This window comes from Rhamphochromis sp. 'chilingali' (assembly GCF_963969265.1).
Source record: "Rhamphochromis sp. 'chilingali' genome assembly, chromosome: 20".
Taxonomy (NCBI): domain Eukaryota; kingdom Metazoa; phylum Chordata; class Actinopteri; order Cichliformes; family Cichlidae; genus Rhamphochromis; species Rhamphochromis sp. 'chilingali'.
In genome coordinates, this window is record NC_137947.1 from 19666043 (window position 1) to 19684830 (window position 18788).

The 18788-nt window shown below is 43.4% G+C and overlaps 1 protein-coding gene across 8 annotated transcripts in view; it reads left to right on the forward strand.

The window, feature by feature from the left end:
• Window positions 1-11750, forward strand: part of LOC308387993 (transcription factor COE3) — a 66278-nt gene extending 54528 nt beyond the window's left edge. For 4 of the 8 annotated variants that reach the window (XM_080868417.1, XM_080868418.1, XM_080868419.1 and 1 more), the window contains exons 11-16: window positions 3102-3190; window positions 8249-8314; window positions 8542-8713; window positions 9082-9267; window positions 9690-9857; window positions 11161-11750. In XM_080868417.1, the coding sequence (XP_080724543.1) occupies window positions 3102-3190; window positions 8249-8314; window positions 8542-8713; window positions 9082-9267; window positions 9690-9857; window positions 11161-11192 (713 nt within the window). In that variant the 3' untranslated portion in view covers window positions 11193-11750. The remainder of the gene's footprint in view (window positions 1-3101; window positions 3191-8248; window positions 8315-8541; window positions 8714-9081; window positions 9268-9689; window positions 9858-11160) is intronic. The other 4 variants (XM_080868421.1, XM_080868422.1, XM_080868423.1 and 1 more) reach the window with 1 other exon arrangement.
• Window positions 11751-18788: the final 7038 nt, after the last annotated feature.

Below are 18788 nucleotides of genomic sequence, written 5' to 3' on the forward strand. Positions count from 1 at the left end.
GAATTGCAGCATATGTTTACCCAAAATCAGGCAATTTATCTTAATATCAGGCGAGTAATGCAGCAGGGGTGAGAGGTCACACAATCTCTCCACCTCATAATTACCCGCCTCTAAAACAGGAAAGTGGTATTGATTGGCCGCGGGCCGGGAAGCGGGCGTGACTGGAACGTGCCAGCGACCCCCCCCCCACCCGTATCATACCTCCTCCAGTCCCCCCCCCCCTCCCCTCGGCTAGACTCCCCACCCAATTCAGGATTTATGGGATGTGTGTGGAGGGTTTCATGTTTCCTTGCAGCGATTGAGAAGCCTTACAAGGAGGGGTAAGGAGGAGGTTAGGGGGAGGGGGGCATGCTTTGTCCACACCCTCATCCCACCTCTCTCTCCATATTGTACTGGAAGGAGCAAACAAATTCTGGCATGCATCGAGTCATGCCGGGGCATCACAGAGCTGCTCTTTAGAAGAGAGTAAAGTTTACGACAGAGTGTGAAGTTGGAACATAATGATGTGTCAAGGATTAAAAAAGACATGAGGTGAAGAGGTGGGGCTGCTGTCAATGTGTGTGGTGTGAGGAAAAGTAAGGCGAGTAGTCCCAATGATTCTTGTAAAAGCTCAGCACATGAAAGAAAATCTTTGCCTGAAAGAAAAAATGTGAGGCGCAATGCAACGACTGCACTCATAACACATTTATTGTCTAGATTGAATATAAGTGCTCAGTATATATCATCATCAGCTCTTACAGGATTATTGACATTGTCTGTGTCTGTCTGCACTAGTGTACATGCTATGACTACAAAACTGTCAACTCATCAACTGACAGCACCGTTTAGCGCTAATGCAAGTCTCCATCAGCTGTCAAAAGCATTTGCATGAAATCAATAGCAGATGGCGGTCCGTGTCACCAATTTCATTATGCCGGGGTTGTTACAAAGATCATCTCCATGATAGATGAGATGGTGACATGTCGACATGTAGAGATCATGCCTGACGCTTGGACGACAACTGCAGGCGATTCTGCCAGGTGTTAAACCATGACGGAGAAAACTTTACATCTAATATCGGTTTAGTTCGAGGCGTTTCGATTCCTCCATATTTAGAAGTGTAATAAACTGTGAAAGCTGTCGACAAAATCCAGCATAAACCACATTTCAAGGATTAAGGAGACCCTACCCTCCAAAACATGCATTTACAGGAGGGCATCATTATCATTGGAGAGGCACATCAAACAGAACACCTCTCCCAACCTAGGTCTTGTCCTGTACTGTACGTCTCTCCGGCTGTGTTCCCAGCATGCCTGGCGGGTTGTGTAGGCCCCAACTGAGGCAGAGGACAGGAGAGCGTGATGTATCACCCTGAGAGAGCCCACTGACAGCCTCTGATGATGGATGGCCTGATTATGGAGTGCTTTTTACACATACACAATTTACATCACACTGAGCAGCAGGGTCTGGCAGGGCTGCCGTGCACATACACTCTCTCTCTGCCGGCCATATGCACTCACATCTACACACTCGTGTGTGTACACATGCACACATGTACAGGACTGCCAGAGTGCATAGATAAGAAGGGGAAGGGGGGTGGAAATAACAAAAGAAAGGGGGCAAATTCCTTGCTATAGCCTTGTCATGTACGATCAATACGGCAGATCAATCCTTTATTAAGGAGAAGATGGCTTTCCCCCACATTCCATGGCAGACCTTTGTCGTTTCGGGACGCATGATGACATGTCAAATCAGATTTCCAGCAGTGTATGTTGTTGTGGCATGGGTTTATTCAGGTGTGTCCAGCCTATGAGGCTGAATATCACTGTATTTGTAAGCCAGATCCTTGCTATCGATTATCACCCTGCATTGTCCATGCTTGAACACATAACTGCTCCACTTGAGCACGGTTGAGCTAGCAATTACCGTATTTGAGTTTTAGCACAAGTGGTGTGTTCGATTATAAGTATGTGTGTGAGTAACATAAGTATGCGTGAGTAGGTGCAGTATGCCTTATGGGTGTGTTTCGGGGTTGTGCATGTGTATCTGATGTACAAAAGAAAGAATGAGAAACATAAATGTTCCTTTTCCTGCCCTGACTCCCTGGCTTGTGCTCCAGTGGCCCTGCCTGCCTCTATGTGCGTGTGTGTGTTTGTGGGGGGGGGGGGGGGGGGGGGGGGTTGCTTGCTTTCACATTCTCTGGTGTTCAGCAGGTTCAGCGAGCTGTGCGGTGTTAATGCTGAAATTACATGCTGAGTAATGAGTGATGGGCCAAATTACAGGCTGAACAATGAATAGAGGCAGGCAGCTCTTATTAGTCTCCATAGAAAGCCATTGATTTATGAAGCGCCTTGCTCGGTGGAGTTACTCTCCTGAAAATGATATCTACATTGAGAAGTGATGTTCTCTATTAAGTCGTTCCTTCCCCCTTTACACTGCTCTCCTCCTTTCTTCCACTCCTCCCCTCCTTCTCTCCTCTGCCCTGCCTCCCTCGCCTTGTCCTGCCTATGAGTGTACACATGATTGTTTAGAATCAGGCGGAGCTGTAAGGAAACCTTCAATTACCCATTAGGACTGTCAGACATAAAACGCCCTGCTCTCACCAAAGTCTGGGTTATGATTCATTTACTTTGTGCCTCTGATTCATCGCCCAATATGCTTCATGCCCCAGATTACTATTTGAGGGGTGGGAGAGATTAATGGCTCCATGGGATCTGCTGCCGTATTTCACACGGCCAGTGTTGCAGTACAGTTGGTGCAGAAGGGTGAAATGACGGCAACTTACACTAGATCAATGTGTGGACAGCCTTTCACAGATTATTAAGGCTCTGTTAGATTAAAAGACCGCCGTTATGTAGTTTGCTTTAGTCAATATTCTCAAGCAGATAAAAAGGGGGAGGGCCCCTCTGAAGAATCCTCAGACTGATGTAGGTCATCATGGCTTTTAATGGAATAGCACTTAGTGGCACAAGTGTCAGAGGAACTTGTGTCGTATAAAACACTGTCTGGCCCTTGAGGTTTGGATTTGGAAATGACTATTTTACTGTAAACTCTAACTCATTTCTCAATTAGTTTAGCCCCCACAACGCTCTAATTTTCACCTTCTCTCGTCTTTTTTTCAGCCCTGAATGAGCCAACCATCGACTATGGGTTCCAGAGGCTGCAGAAAGTCATCCCCAGACACCCCGGCGACCCTGAGAGGTTACCAAAGGTCAGTACAGTGTCTCTGCTGCACTGAAAACCAAAAGAACCATAATGACACAGAGCGGTCTGGGTTATAATTCTTCGACAAATAAACAAAACAACATTACAACCAAGCAGAGCAGTATGACCCAAAACTCTAACAGATTTTCTTCACATATGTGGCTTACCCACTAACCAGCGTGGTAATGCTATTGGTTTTGTGTGTGGAGAGAGGCGTAAACTCTCTGTGTGGTAAAATAGCTCAATCAGGCGTTTTCCTCTCCAGTAGTCTGTGGAGATGGTAATCTGGTCAGAAACGACGTCTGCACCCTCATTACCCCACTCATGTTTTCCTTTCATTTTCTGCAGCTCGATTTGGTTTAATCTTTTGTTTACAGAACCCTGTGCCGTAAACCCCCTAGTCTTACTGCGGCTAATAGACAAAGACTGCATGTTATTATGCTTTGGCTTTCTTATTGTTTTCTTTTGAACCTTGGTGAAGGAGTTGAAAGCCACATCAGTTTTATACACACCGGTGTGGCACATAAAGACGCTGGCATATTGAAAGACCTGAGCACGAAAACTTGGGTGCAAACAGTGAGAAAAAAAAAAAAACCCTCCCCTGCAGAACCGCTTTGATTCTTTTATTCTTTTTCTCCCCTTTGATTCTTGCGCTCTTTCCATTTCCGATTGATAAAATCTATCTGTGTGTTTTCACTAATTGCTACCCTGCCAGTAACCATTTTGATGACTGACGTTCCAGATGTGTCAAGTGTAATAATATGACTGATTAGTACTTTCAAAACCCCTCGGCACGCAGTAAAGTGGAGGCCACCTCAGAGTTTTAATAATACTGTAAAACCTTTAAAGACCTTATCTATTAAATCCCAGCATGCTACACCGCAATATCATTAATGTCCAACGGACAATTTAATAAAGAACAGACTGTGTGGTAGCTATAGACATTTGACCAAGGCAATGTGGAGAAATGGAACATCACAGCTAGTCCCTGGTTCAGTATATGAAGTGTTTCAATTAGACCCAGTCCCTGTGGAGACAGGAAACAACACCTAGACATGAAATGTTACTCTAATTTCAACTGTAAACGTAGACCAAAAGGTAAAGTACACTTACCCTTTCATATCCACATGACTCGTTCTATCTCCGCAGGCATCACAGGTCAGTCTAGCTGCACTGTTTTTATTTTATAAAGTCACCCAGTGTCTTTGTGAAATCCACATCTTGTGAACAAAGAGAGCAACAGTGTTTAACACAGCTTTATTACAGAGAAACCCTCCTCCCTTTTTCCCTTTCTTTTCTTTCGCTTCTTTTTTTCCTTGAATACAAAGTGTTGTTGGCTCTGAGACAGATTTTGACACTGAACCCAAGATTAGTTTCCTGGGTGTGCGCATACTTAATATAGCATGGTCTCCCAGCCTTTGCATGAAACAATCACAGAGTGAGATGAAACCCTGCACTTCCAATAAACAACATAAATATTTGATTTGCTCTCTAATGGACCCAAATATGGGGTTCAGGGGGCATGTAAATGATCCCACCAAGTGATTCGTCATTGTTAAGCTTGCCATCTGAGGGTCAGCTCTCGGGGTCAAAAGCACATTCCCAATAAAACAGCCCGCGGCGGGCCGAGGCTGGCATGTACATTTGGAATGAGAACAGAAACGGCATATAGAGAACAGCCATTACAGGGTGCAGGTGAGGTAGGGAGACTCTATAAAAAGAAGATAAAGCTGGAGGACGCGCGGTGTACATTAGCAGAAAGGCAAATCGACACCAAGCCCACTCACCACCTCTACTCCCCCCTCCCATGACTTCACCCTCCAGTTGATAATATTACTCCACTATTGATTTCCACCAGCCTTCTCCCTGGGACCAGTAAGACACGTGGTAATTGTAAGGAGACAGAAAGCCAATATGGGAGTGCTCATGGATAGCAAGGGATGCACGCTAATATTGTTGCTACACAGAGAAAAAAGGGGGGAAGCTGCCTCTGATTGAAGTTTACCTCGTAATTCTAAGACAACATCGTAGATGACAGTCTGACCCTGTGGGAGGAGTGGAGATATAAAAATTCAATGCAAAGTCCAGGGTGAATATGAAAGTAATAAGTGTGAGCAGTCAAGTGATGAGAAAGGAGATTGGTTTGCGGGCATTGCGTTAAGTGAAGAGAGACTTTGGAATTCACCCTCCCTTTTAAGATCTTGTTATAAAACAATTTTCTATTCATAATATAAAAAAGACAATTTATAATACCATTTTGTGCCCTCTGGCAGTAATGGACAAATAGACTGGATATCACATTATATCACACTCAATTTCTCTCTTCTGTAACAAATTAGATTCATTATGAAATTAAAAGTGGAAACTCAATATTGTTTTATTATTAAGCTGATTGCTTTGGATTCTTTTCTTTCCTCCCAAAATGAGCATAAGCCCATTCTTTTCCAATTCTTTGTGTAATCCACAAGGAGAAAATATTACAAATGTGTTCATGTCAAGCAATTACCCATGTATTTAAATGAATCTCTCTTCCTGTGCTCTTTGAAGTACCTTCATCTAATGGCCCTATGCTTCTAAATGCATTCATTACCTCAGGCTAGAGCTAACAGAGTAATTGCCTTACAGTTTTATAATGGCATTAGCACTCCAAGCTACATAACCTAGGCCCTTTTTTATTAACTGTGATAATATAAATACAACATCCATGTTAATCTACTGCTTGAAGAATCACATTTGGGCCATTTTAGACCACATCTCCTTATTGTTAGATATTTTTTATAACACATCATTTGATATGGCTTCCCCCCCCCCCCCCCCCCCCCCCCACCCCCACCCCCACCCCCTGGTCGCCTTTTTTCTCAGCAATAACATAAAACGGCTCCTAAATCTTAGGTGATCTGTTATCTGAGCAGTCCCATTTAAACAGTTGCGGAACACGAGACCTTTATGCAAAGCATGGCAAACAATAGAAGGAATCTGTCACGCATTTGTCACAGAACAACAGAAATCATTTGAAGCCTTTAATTGTTTCAATTTAACATGGTGTGTTCTGATATGTCTCCATGACAAGAAAGCCAATTACACTTATGCTGGAGCAGTATTGAGATTTACATGGAAATGCCCTCAGAACACTATTCCGTGTTAATCGTATTCACAGCGTGAGCTGATACGCATGGAAGCGTCTCGTCAGAAGAAAACAAACTTCTTCCTTGATTGGGTGCAGCACTTCTCATCATCCTCGGATATGACTAGGTTGCCACTTAAGCATAGCCCTGCGAGTCAACTTGGTTAGTTAAGACACCACGCGGTAAACGACAGATTAAGGATGAGAGGCAATATCGTTTTCCTCCCTCCTTTTTCCAAGCTCTCCTTATGTCGCTGCTGCAATGTACCATATGGACAAGGAGGGAGAGGACGTTTTACAGAGAATGAAACATGGCTTGCAAACGCGATAGTCTTAATTGCTTTAATTGTTGTTTAAAATTGAGAGCCATGTAGGAGATCTTGAAATATGATAGAATAGATTATTGGTAATTATTAACTGCAGACAAAAAGAAAGAAAACCACTTTATCTCACTCAGCAAGAGAGAGAGAAATCTGTTCTGCCTGATGAGAACACATCAAGACAGCTGGTCCTCTCATTTAGTCTACCTGCCTCACGACAACCATAATTCTTTATTTGTATGCAAACTAGATGCATGCAACGTTGAGCATACACACCAATTTCAGAGGTAAATGCCCATTCTAAGAGCCACCCATCCGGTAACTTGGGGTGGATTAAGCGATATGTTTCTATAAGAGAGCATGGCATACGCTGGAAGTGGCTTCTACAGTGATTCATCTTGATAAATCAAGGACTGTGGTAGATATGCTCCTCTGGATGAAAGGGCCCATACACACGCTCCATACACACTACATACGCTGTGCCTTGGAAATGCAGGCCAAGTCTTGGAGGCCGCTGTTTGAAGGCGCGAAGGCTGTGTTTACATTCATTTATGGCAGCTGCCGTCTTAATCCCACACTGCTATTGCCAAGTGATGGAACACTTCAGACAAATTACCGGGGCCCGCAAAAGGAAACACAGCGAATGTGGGAAGAAAACAAGCACCATCTGAGATGTTTCTGGTGACAGATTTGCATTGCTTTTAACCAGGGTTCTAACAGCACAGGCGACAAATCTCTGCTCTACAGCAGGTGACAACAAGCGAGCGTTTTAAAACACACGCGAGAGCCGTGTCTGCAACTTGCCTTTGTCAGATTATATGCACTCTAAAAGGAGGAGAGGATTTTTCATTGAGCATATTGCCTTCTGTATTATAGAAAACAAAGAGAGCAGCCTGGTTGCTTGAAAGGGATTTAATTGTAAGTGCTGAATTCAAAGAGCAGATAAAGATACACAAACGGGCCAAACCCCACCTTGCTGAAAGCCCGAAAGAGAGTGGGGGGGAACGGGATCCGGGGCCAACTCATTTTCAGTGTTAAGAGCCAAAGCAACACAGCTAATCCGCATTGTCAAGCGGGGGCAAGCATGCAGACATGGATAAGACCACATCCTGAGCATCCGTGTCCCCAAGGCACAAGCACCCAGCTCTTGCTGGATGGGAAGTCATTTGTGAAGTCCTTTGCAACAGCCAGTCAAAGAGGTTAATTGAAAAATTCCTTAATGTCATTACAACAGAACTAGATTAACCCAGAGCTAATTCACTTTATTGTTCTGAAGAGAGGGGACTCAGCGGTGAACTCTGGAGCAAACGTGAAGCCCAGAATCAGGGGTGAGGTGTTGTTTTTAAAGGACTATGCCAGTTTAATTAAGATAGGGAACATTATTCACTGCTCTGCATGGTTGGAAGGAGTAAAATGGTAGTGCCATATAAATGCAGCTCTAGTGCCTCTTAAATCAAGGTGGCTTTTATTTAGTGTTTGAATATGTAAACATTTCTAAAGCTCCCCACGACCCTGCTGCGCAATGTTGCTTTTGATATTTTCTGTTACTGTACGTACCACTGGGCTCTCCAATGTAATCTCTTTAGGTTTTAACATTTACTCCCACTGCTTTCCTCATCAGGAGGTGTTACTGAAGAGGGCGGCTGATCTCGTTGAAGCCCTGTATGGAATGCCTCACAACAATCAGGTCCGTGTCCACACAGCTAATTTAAGCATGCTTGTACCTCTGCTAAGTAAGAAACAATTTAGTATCACCAAAGGGTATTTTTACCACTATATCTGGAACAATGTAGGCTACGTGCATTGTGAGTTAACCATATAGTCATGAACCATGCATCAAAGAAAAAGCACAGCTATAAAGAAAAAGCAAAAAACAACAACATAAATAACAAAACCTTCCCCTGTGCTTCTCAGGAGATCATTCTGAAGAGGGCAGCTGACATCGCAGAGGCCCTGTACAGCGTTCCCCGCAACCACAACCAGATCCCCTCTCTCGCTAACACAGCCTCCCACGGCATGATGGGAGTCAACTCCTTCAGCAGCCAACTAGCAGTCAATGTGTCTGAGTCACAAGGAAATGACCAAGGTATGAGATTTTGGATACGGCTCTGCAATTCAGGTGGGTTTCCAAAGTGGGGTGCGGGGACCTGGAGGTGGGCCCTTGAGGGTATTCCAAGGGGTTTGCAGGAAAATGAGAAATAGTTACATTTCCCTCCTTTTTCTTATTAAAGTAAGAAAATTGAACAGGAATTATGTCTGAACGCTGGGTTTTTTTAAAAAAAGGGTCCAATTAACGTGTCAAGTTCTCTTCTTATTAAACTAGCATCCGCAGCATGCGTTAATATAAAAATTTTACTGCAACAGCAAAACTCCATTGGTTTTTTTTACTGTAATTAGCAAACACTCCACATACATTAAAAAAATATCCCTCTCCTTTTTTCTTGTGTTGTTCAGTGGGTTACAGCCGGAACACCAGCAGCGTGTCCCCCAGGGGCTACATCTCCAGCAGCACCCCACAGCAGTCGAGCTACAACACCGTCAGCAACAGCATGAATGGCTACGGCAATGCCGGTATGAACCTGGGAGTGCCAAGCTCCCCTGGGTTCCTCAACGGATCCTCTGCCAACTCCCCATATGGAAGTGAGTAGCTTGCCACTATCGCACGCTGTAGTAGCACTAAGCTGCTGCTGATTTAATTCCAGCTCCCACATTCGTTTTCACTTCTATGAATCATTTCTGACGGGGGTTTATAAAATTACCGATGGTGATAATATATTACCGGTTATTCACGGGGGCTTGTTTAGTTTTAGCACTTTGGAGAACACGCGCGCAGCTTAGAATCAAAGAAATATTCATTTTGTCTTTCACCGTTTGCCACCTGTGTTTGTTCAACTGGGCAAGATGTTGATGGTAGGGGCCTGTGAGTACTGATCGTGTATCCCCCCTGGCAGTAATACTATCCCAGCCTTACCTTAACTGCCCTCTCCCTCTTGAGCACTACTCACAGCACGTTCTCACTCTTACCCTCCCTCCTTTCCTTTCCTTCCCTATCGTCTCCACAGTTAAACAAAAGAGCGCCTTCGCCCCTGTGGTCCGACCCCAGGCCTCCCCACCCCCCTCCTGCACCAGCGCCAACGGCAACGGACTGCAAGGTGAGCCCCCCTCACCCCCTCATCCCTTCCCTACGGACTACTGGTCAGATACCGCTGCTCAGGCCTCTGTCCGGTTTGGTGAGGGATTAATCATTACAAATATATGCATTTTGACAGGCCAATTTACACCTTTCAGTTTACATTCAGACGCACACACTCACACAGAGCATGCCTTTGCACACACGCACAAGCGTAGGAGCGCAAGCTTCATCCCGCGTCTTCGCCAACATTCACACAAACATACATCCTTGTTGCCCTTTCATACAAATGATCCCCTCTGATGTCGCAGGAAAAGACCTTCCCAGAATTGTTTTAGTAATTATGTTTATTAGGTTTTGTGCATGTGTCATGACCAACATGATTGCTTTGAAAACAAGCTTAGCCGTAGTGTGTGCCCCAAGATTAATAACATTGGGCTTAATGAAGTGGGAAATTAAAGTTCATCTTGCTACACGTTCATACTTATTAATACATGTTGTGCAGAAATTAATGAGCAATGCCTTGCCATCATCTGCGCTGGCAAACTTAAAAGCATTTCAACCATGACTCTACAAATATACTCAGAGCAATATAATAATATATCATCCCAGCACTTCACTAGTCACCTAATTGTTAAAACGTGTGAAAATACTGAATATATAAACTCTCAGGGTGAGGTACAGTTGCTAATGATATCCTAAGCAGATGGTCTCGGTAAAATAACGGAAGCTACCTTTGATCTTGCCTAATCTCTCTTGGATAATGACGCAGAGGCATAACTTGGGGAATGGGGAAATGTAGGACTAATGTGCCGCTCGGTGTTGGAGAGTCAAGGATAAAGAAGAGATGACGGGAGGAAAGGAAGTGATAGGACTGAATTTGCGGAGAGGAGAGTCTGGGTGTCTGGTACTGTAGCATTGTGGCATTGTGGGAAGTGACCGTGTTGTTGCTCTGCCGTCACCACGGCTGTGTCTCCTGGGAGTCTGGGCCAGTGTTTGCTATTACCCCAATGCCAGGAGAAATATCACACATAGCAGGACTGGCGTGCTGGGGGCTGAAATGTCAGAGCAGGAGGGAGGTTTTCAAACTCTCCCCGTTAGGAGGACACGCAGCAGCAGGCTGGCGGACACGGCAAACACTCACAGGCTCATACGCAAACAGGCACATTAAGGCTTACATTCACGCACTTGCGCACTGTCAGATGGCCACACACGCACACGCACACACACACACACACACACACACACACACACACACACACACACACACACACACACACACACACACACACGCCATGCATGCACTAAATTACAACACTTTAATAGTTTTTCATACTTATATCCATACCTGCTTTAGCCTAATAAACTAATCTCCGTTACCTTTCTCTCTTTTTTGTCCCCAGCCATGTCCGGCCTAGTTGTCCCTCCAATGTAAATGCACTTTCGTCATCTCAAGCACCAGTCTACCCACTACCACTTCACAGGGCACCCCCTCAGCACACTGCAAAAGGCTGGTGCAATGTATAGTCCACCGCTTGTTCTGTTTTTGAAGACGAAGAAAAAAAAAAAGAAAGAAAAGAAAGACTTTTTTTTTTTTAAATTTTCATTGACTTTCACAGCCTGCAGAAAAAAAGGATTTCATGATGAACAATATTTTTTTTCTGTGGGATTTTTTTTTGTTTATTCCCCCACCCTCCTCCCATTTTATCACCCTTGAAGAGGACACAGGATGATGAAGTGTTTATTTTGTATACCTGTTGGGTTGCGCTTCGGTCTCGGATTTGTCCAATCAACCACACGCTCAATACTGGAAGGGACTCTGTGGACTCACCATCTGGTTGTAAAGTAAAAACACTGATGTACAGTACATTTGCCAATGAACTTGTTTGCCTCAGAAATTGTTTTCTGTTTCAACTCTCTTTTAATAGATTCACAACAGTTGTGTGTCTTTATAATGTGACTTTTTTGTATTTTTATGTGTGAGAAAAATACACAGGGGCCAAGACAGTTTGAATTTCAACTGGAAAATATATGAGATATATAATGTAGAAAATCGATCATAAAAGTACAACAAATACGAGTAAAAAGGGGCAGGGCTGGGTGGGTAACGTTGTATCATGTTTCATTCCTGCATTTTAACTTAAATTTTGTAATTTATTGTAGCTAGAAATCATCTTCAAAAGTAAAAAAAAATCCTCTTTGATTCAACAAGCACACTGATGTGTACAAAACACTGCTCTGTTGATGAATATGATGTACTTCCATGTCTAGAGCTTCCTTTTAAGCAAGTGTGTTTTGCCATGTTTTTCAACTTTTTTGCTAGCACTGTATATTAATGCATTCCTAGGCTACTGTGAAGTCTGTTTCTTGTTGATGAGGAGCAGTCTCCCCCCCCTAGCTCCAACTCCCTTATGTGTTTTATATGTGGTAAAAAAAAAAATTGTAGACTATTGTGATATTGCCAAACGTGTGCTAAATATTTATACATCTGTCTTTTTCATGTTCTTTTAGATCAACAAAAAAGAAAAAAAAAAGAAAAAAAAAAACCCAAAACTAAATTACAATCCATTGACAATGTAGGACTATAGTAGTTCATTGTCATATTTCTGTTCCAATACACACTTGCGCTCACTGAGGGAAATTTTGTAACATATCAACTATAAATAATGTATTTATCTCTGAAATTTTGTATATTGCTTTTCATTATGTATGTATTAATCGTCATGCCCTTAATATAGTGATGCAGCACAGATAATTCAGCCAAGAACTGTTGCCTTCATTTGTTTTTCTTTTTGTATTTGATGAAATGCAATGTGCATATATTTCATGTGTATCCTCAAAATTTGTGTTACTCCGTCAAGACTCTCTGTCCATTTTTTAAAGGGGAAGTCAAACTTCATTGTTTATTTTTGTATTGATTTTAAATTATCTATACAGACCATTTTGGAGAAAACTTTGTTGGTTGTATTGTCAAATAAATTGTTTGTGACCCATATGATAGTTGTTAAGATCCAATAGAGACTAATGTGCATGAGGGACAACCTTGGAGATAAAAAAAAAAACACTCCATCTGTGGTTGTATTTTTTTCTGTTTTGTAGAATGTATAGAAGTCATTTTTACTCACCACTTATGACTCTGCCACATAGCTTACTTGTGTTTACAGGGAAGACAAATTTAAAACTGTTCAACATTTGGAATGGAAACAGAAATGAATAAGCGATGTTTTATTAAAATTTTCAGTAAAAACACAATAGCTACTCAACTGTGGACTTCTTCAGTTTGAAGTACAGTTTGGCTGGCAGACAAACTGACAATCAGGAACAAGAAAAAGACAGTAGAAACTTCTGAGGACAAACCTGTGATTCGTCTGTAAGATGTAGTGTTTAGACATTGCTATAGAGATAATTGTTTGACACCTGTGGAAAAAGTGTAACATCCATAAAAGATGAAAACTGCTCTTTACTCATATTCTTTCAGCAAAGCACTCTGACATTGTGACATATTCCTACTGGTCTTTGTATCAGCATATCCTGCATCTGTGGTGCTTCAAAGGTTCATTGTAGCCATTCATAAACAGTGCAAGCTTTTTATTCAAAACACCCCAAATGGGGCTCATTCAAATCCCTCATTTCATTGCATTAAGCCACCTAGTTAATAAAGAATCAATACATTGAAAGAGCAAGGTTATCCTTTGTCTATAAGGGCTGGTATCGTTTTGAACCTCTTATAGTTAGAGCGTTGAAAGGGGGCCGTGGTGAAATCTATACTCATCAAGTGGGTCAAACAGAAGGATAGAAGTGTTTGAGGGAAGAATAGTGGTTCTCCTTAAAAACAACTGAGCATCTTATCTGCCATCCTGAGTGGTCGCGGGGAGCAGGTCGCAAAATGTCAATTTCTCATCAAGGCAACATTGTCCGAGGCCACCTCTGCCATAAATGCACAATTAAGCGCCAATCAGCATATCGCAGCTTATTATGTCAAACAGCATGCGCAGATCTGGCAGCACCGGAGATAGCCCAGGAGCTGCTGATAGCGCAAAGGACAGATACGCTAAAAAGAGCTATTTAATTTTCAGCCGCCTTGTTCTTTAAATCATTCCCTCGATAATCCAGCGCGTCTGATAACAACAGCCACACAGATACACAGGTTTGGATCCATCTCCTGCGCACCGCCGTGTCTTATTATTTTAAAAAAATGTTAGGACAAACAGCACATTTCTTTAGAAACCAAACCAAGCAAAAACAGCCAAAGAAAGAAAAATACTGAGGGTAAAAGTGCAATCAAAGAAAAAAAAAAAAGACAAGTTTAGTTTTGAGCGCTCTGAAGCCTGGCAGGCGAGCTCGAGGTACAGTATATTGTCTCAGCAGGTTTCCCTGTACCCAACAATCAGCCACTGGCTCTGCCACAACATTCAATCATCGTGAGAGCCTCTTTTATTGGAGAACTCTAATGGCTACCCTCCACCATGATCTTAATGTGTGCATTAAATATTTATAAATCCTGGGTCAATAATGCCCCACATCCAAAGCCTGACAGACCCCCACCATACCATGTGGCTGCCTCGCTCTCAAACACAAGCAAAGGTGAAGGGGTCACGCAATCAAAAGAGAGCGAGGTTCACCGCATCCATATGTTGCCACTCTTATCAAGACTTTCCTCGGTACTGGTTATCTGTCAAAGGAAAGAAATATTGAAAGCAATATCGATCTTAACTGGCCTCGTGTTGCCGAGGGCCACTCTTCAAACATCTGCTTGTGCATTGTTATATTTCAAAAAAAAAACCTCCTTTCGATAATATAAGCCTGAGCAGTAATATTGAACATCTCTTTGTGACGCGGGCCGCTCAAGCGTGACTAATAACTGCGTTATTAACAAGCATCACTTGAGATTTTTACAAGTTGATACGCAGTATACGTACTAAACATTTCTTCACTGGCGTGGGGTTAATTGCGCCGCCTGGCAACTACACGAGTGACTCAGTTTGTTTTGTTTTTTTCCCCTCTCTCTCTCTCCTTCCTTTTCTTTTTAACGTGACTATATCCAGGCTGCGCTCCTGTGCTGTTCAGGTGAAAGATTGTGCTCTGGTGATAGCGCACACAAAAGAGCGACCGGACAATAAGCCAGTCAATGGAGAGCTCCAGTTGAAAGAGCCACAATGGCCGTGCATGCTGGGAATTGGGCTGGATGATATAAAGGAATGAAACCTTCACTGAGGCCGTGGAGGACAAGCTTTCAGAAAAGAGGTTTTGTTTGCTCTTTATCAATCTGCTGTTTCCCATGAGAAAAAACAATTCAAACTGACCTTAAAAAGGGAATATTACCTTACGTATCCGCTCTCTATGTAACTCTTATTGAGGCTTATACGTTCACTCTTAATGCATTATCCCACATTGATGTGGTAATGCGAACATGGGCACAGTACCCGGACGGGTCGTAAAACAAAAAGCTGGACGCTAGATTTTTTTGCTTTGTTTTATCTTCTCTGCTTGATGGGCAGTGCTGAGAAGTACTTTTTTAAGGATTTGCTCTTGGACAGACAGGATTTGTGAAGCCGCTGAGTGATGTGTTTTGTGGAGGGGAAAAAAAAAGTCTCTGCAACTCCCGTGAAGTTCACACATGAGTGGGAAGCTGCCTCTTCCACTCATAAAAGCCGCACTACTGCAGATCACAACTCGGAGATGACAATAACTCAAAATAGGGAGTGTGACCTTTTATGAACGATTTGAAATTTGAATCAAAACTGGGAATCTGACCCACATTAGCGCCGTCTCCCGTCTGTAAATCTGTACATCAGATAAGACACTGCTCCCCTGCTACTGTACACTGGGAGTCAGCTTTGGAAGGAAAACTCTAGATCCTCACAAAGATTTCCACTTCATTCACTGCAGTCAAGAAGGATGAGCAAAGTATCCCAGTGCTTCAAAATCCATTAAACTTGTATTTGGGTGTCATTTGATACTTCATCAATGTTTCAGTACATTTCAAACCCACAAATGCAGGATTTACCCGCGGTAGAAATAGAGCATTCACCGTACTTTCCTTCCATGAACTTCACCTAGCCCAAAAATTACACTATAAAGATTGCCTGGTCAGGGAGTGCTAGGCTGCAGTGATAAAATAATATCACTTGAACAGTATTTTTCTGCCACAGTCTCCACCACATAGAGCTCCTTTCATAGCACTCCTCTGTAGTGCTTTGTCCAGTAGTTCTGGATATGATATCATCTATTAATAATGTATTGGCAATGGATTACATAAAAAGGGAGCAGAAATAACATCCAATATTCATGCCCCCTGAGCTTGACTGTGTCCAATCCGTTTGGCCCATAAAACCTTAGCCCCATTTCCATATCCGCTGTGGGTCACAACAGGTCTGCCGCACAAAGGCTCACAGAACAGCTCGACTCAGGAAAAGGGCAGTAAAAATCGGGTGGATTTCTGAACCCTTATGAAACAGCCACCCTTTGGAAAAAAACGTGAAAAAAGCCCTTTTCCGATTTCAGCGGCTGTGAAAAACCTGGTACTGTATTTCCCTCTTTAATTGTCCCACTTGAGAAATTGACGTGCCTCTGAAACATGGCATGAATCTCACAGTTATTGCAGTCCCCTTGGCAGGGAATGTTGATACAACATCTGCATGCTATAGAAAGTAATGGAAGTAGCAGAGGTGGCAGCTGCAACTCTACAGGAAGTGTGCCATTTTCAGGCAGCGCTGCTGTGAGAACCACTAACTGCCAGCCTGGTCTTGCAGGCAGCTCTGATTGCCAGGACACTATGACAAACACGCAGGGGCTGGGAGTGTTGCATCCTGGGGGATGACAGCTTCTGTTTGATTGTCAATAAGGCTCATTAGCAGAAAAAATGGAGAATGTGAAAAGAGATTAAATGACTTGAGACAGGGTCCCCCTCATGTTTCATTACAGAGGATTTATCAGAGCCTTTATTTCATCAATTGAACCAAAAAAAAAAGGGAAAAAAGGAAAGAATATCACTCACTTCTTCCCTCCGAAAAAAAGCAGCGAGTAGTTAAATTTATATTGATAAAAATTTGGTCATTTCAGATATTGTAACAGACTCGACGAATGCTAATGAAGCCCTTCCGCACCTTACATAAACCTCTTTCCTCCTGCTCTGAGCGCCTCTCATCTTAAGAACAGTGGCGGATGTTTCCCTCCATCTTAGGGAGGAACGGCCAACAAAGCAGCGTGTAAGGGCCTTTCCCTGAAGAGTCCTTGTCACGCCGCGCCAAACCTCTGTGATTATCGTTGTTTTTGCAGAGAGTGTCCATGCCTGCCAATACCGCTGTTCCATAAATGAATTTGGCCCCTCGTCAACGAATTACCTAACACGCAGAACTGTGTATGTGTCACATCCAATTCCAACTCACCGGCTTTGGTGGTGTGTGTCAGCTGGAGGACTTAATCATCAATCGTCAATCATAATAAGCGAAGCACATTGATAGGGATTCTTTTTTCCCGCAACTACACAGTTAAATAAAAGTGTAAAGGGAGAAGTTAAAGCTGACCTTGTTAAATTGGGACCGCGATTTATATTCCTAATTTAGTGTATGGATTAATTAGTCTTGGCAAGTGTGTGTATATCAGTTTTCATGTGGCACAGCTTAGAGTTATATCTACTTGATCAAATCATTGCTCGCTTTCATAGGAAAGTCTGGAATGATATCTATCAGTCTTATCTTGATGTTTTTACTCAGAACAGGCTTCGCATATTTTTTCGTGGCGTACTTTTAATTAATACTTAATCGGACAGTTTTTAAAAAGGACTTTTTCAGCATTAGTCGCTAATCAATACCCCCCATCTCACATAATACAAATTTAATCACTGTGACCTGTTATAAGGCCTTAACGCAGCCACACATGCGTCCACGTGTTACATGCAAACTGGCAACGCGGGTTTTTCTCATAAGTCGAGGAATCTGGCTCATATTTTCCCTCTCGCTGATCCAATGCACTCCTCTCCCTCGTCATATAGATCGGAGTCTGCAGGGGCCAGAGGCGCTGACAGAGCCCAGATGCTCCCAGTCTGTCTGGGGGACTGGGGAGACTGGTGCCATGGGGTCCTGGAGCCTCTGAAGTGCCGCCCCCTCCGTCAACATGACCAAGGCTAGACCTGCACTTTCTCCAGGCTGAGACACTCTCCTTACCACTCTGACAGCCACCCGGCACAGTCACAGATTGATACATAGAGGGATACACGCTCACAGGCCCCCGCTCTCACGTAATGTATGGCTGTTCATCAGCCGTTCCTAATTAGAGACCCCCAGACCGACGCTCGAGTTCACGAGGTTACGATGACATGCTGATACAAGGTTACAAACGCGCGCGCACTCGCATGCTGATACCGCTCAGGGTTTCTTTTACGTTCTCATTTAATCCGGCTCCATCTCATCAACACTGTTTTAAACTTGCTCGTGTTGAGAGGAGTCTCTTTGTTCTAAAGAAATGAGAAAGAAAGAAAAAAAAATAGACGGCGCACCATACGAATCCTCTGTCCCCTCGCTTTCTCTCTCAAAACACAAAGATCATTACAAGAGCATCAAAGTATGCCATGTTTGAAACGATATTTCTCTTTGTAGTCGTGGCATAGCATGGAGTGTGTTGGTATTAGATGCTGCTGTGGCAGCTGTCGTGGCTGGCTGTGTGGTGCCTCGGTGTCAGGGCCTCTGAGGCCAGGCTGTCCCGGCAGACAGACAGAGGGGGAGGAAACCTGATAGTGCAGCCAAGCCCCAGTCTAATGTCTGTCTATCCAGCTATCTATCCCTGCGTCTATCTCTGACTCACTGTTGGACATTGCCTATCTGCATGCCGGATACTCCTTCTGTGTTCCCAGGAACAGAGCACGGCTGGCAGCTGAGTTACACATTCCAAAAAGTCTTACTTTTATTCATTTTAAACATACAAACTTCTCTGGAAGGATAAAAGCAGCTGTTTATCGATCACCGAAGCGGCTGCAGAATTAACTTGCGCAGAGTCCCCACTAAGCTTGCGCCTCGTACCAAGGGGTGCAGGT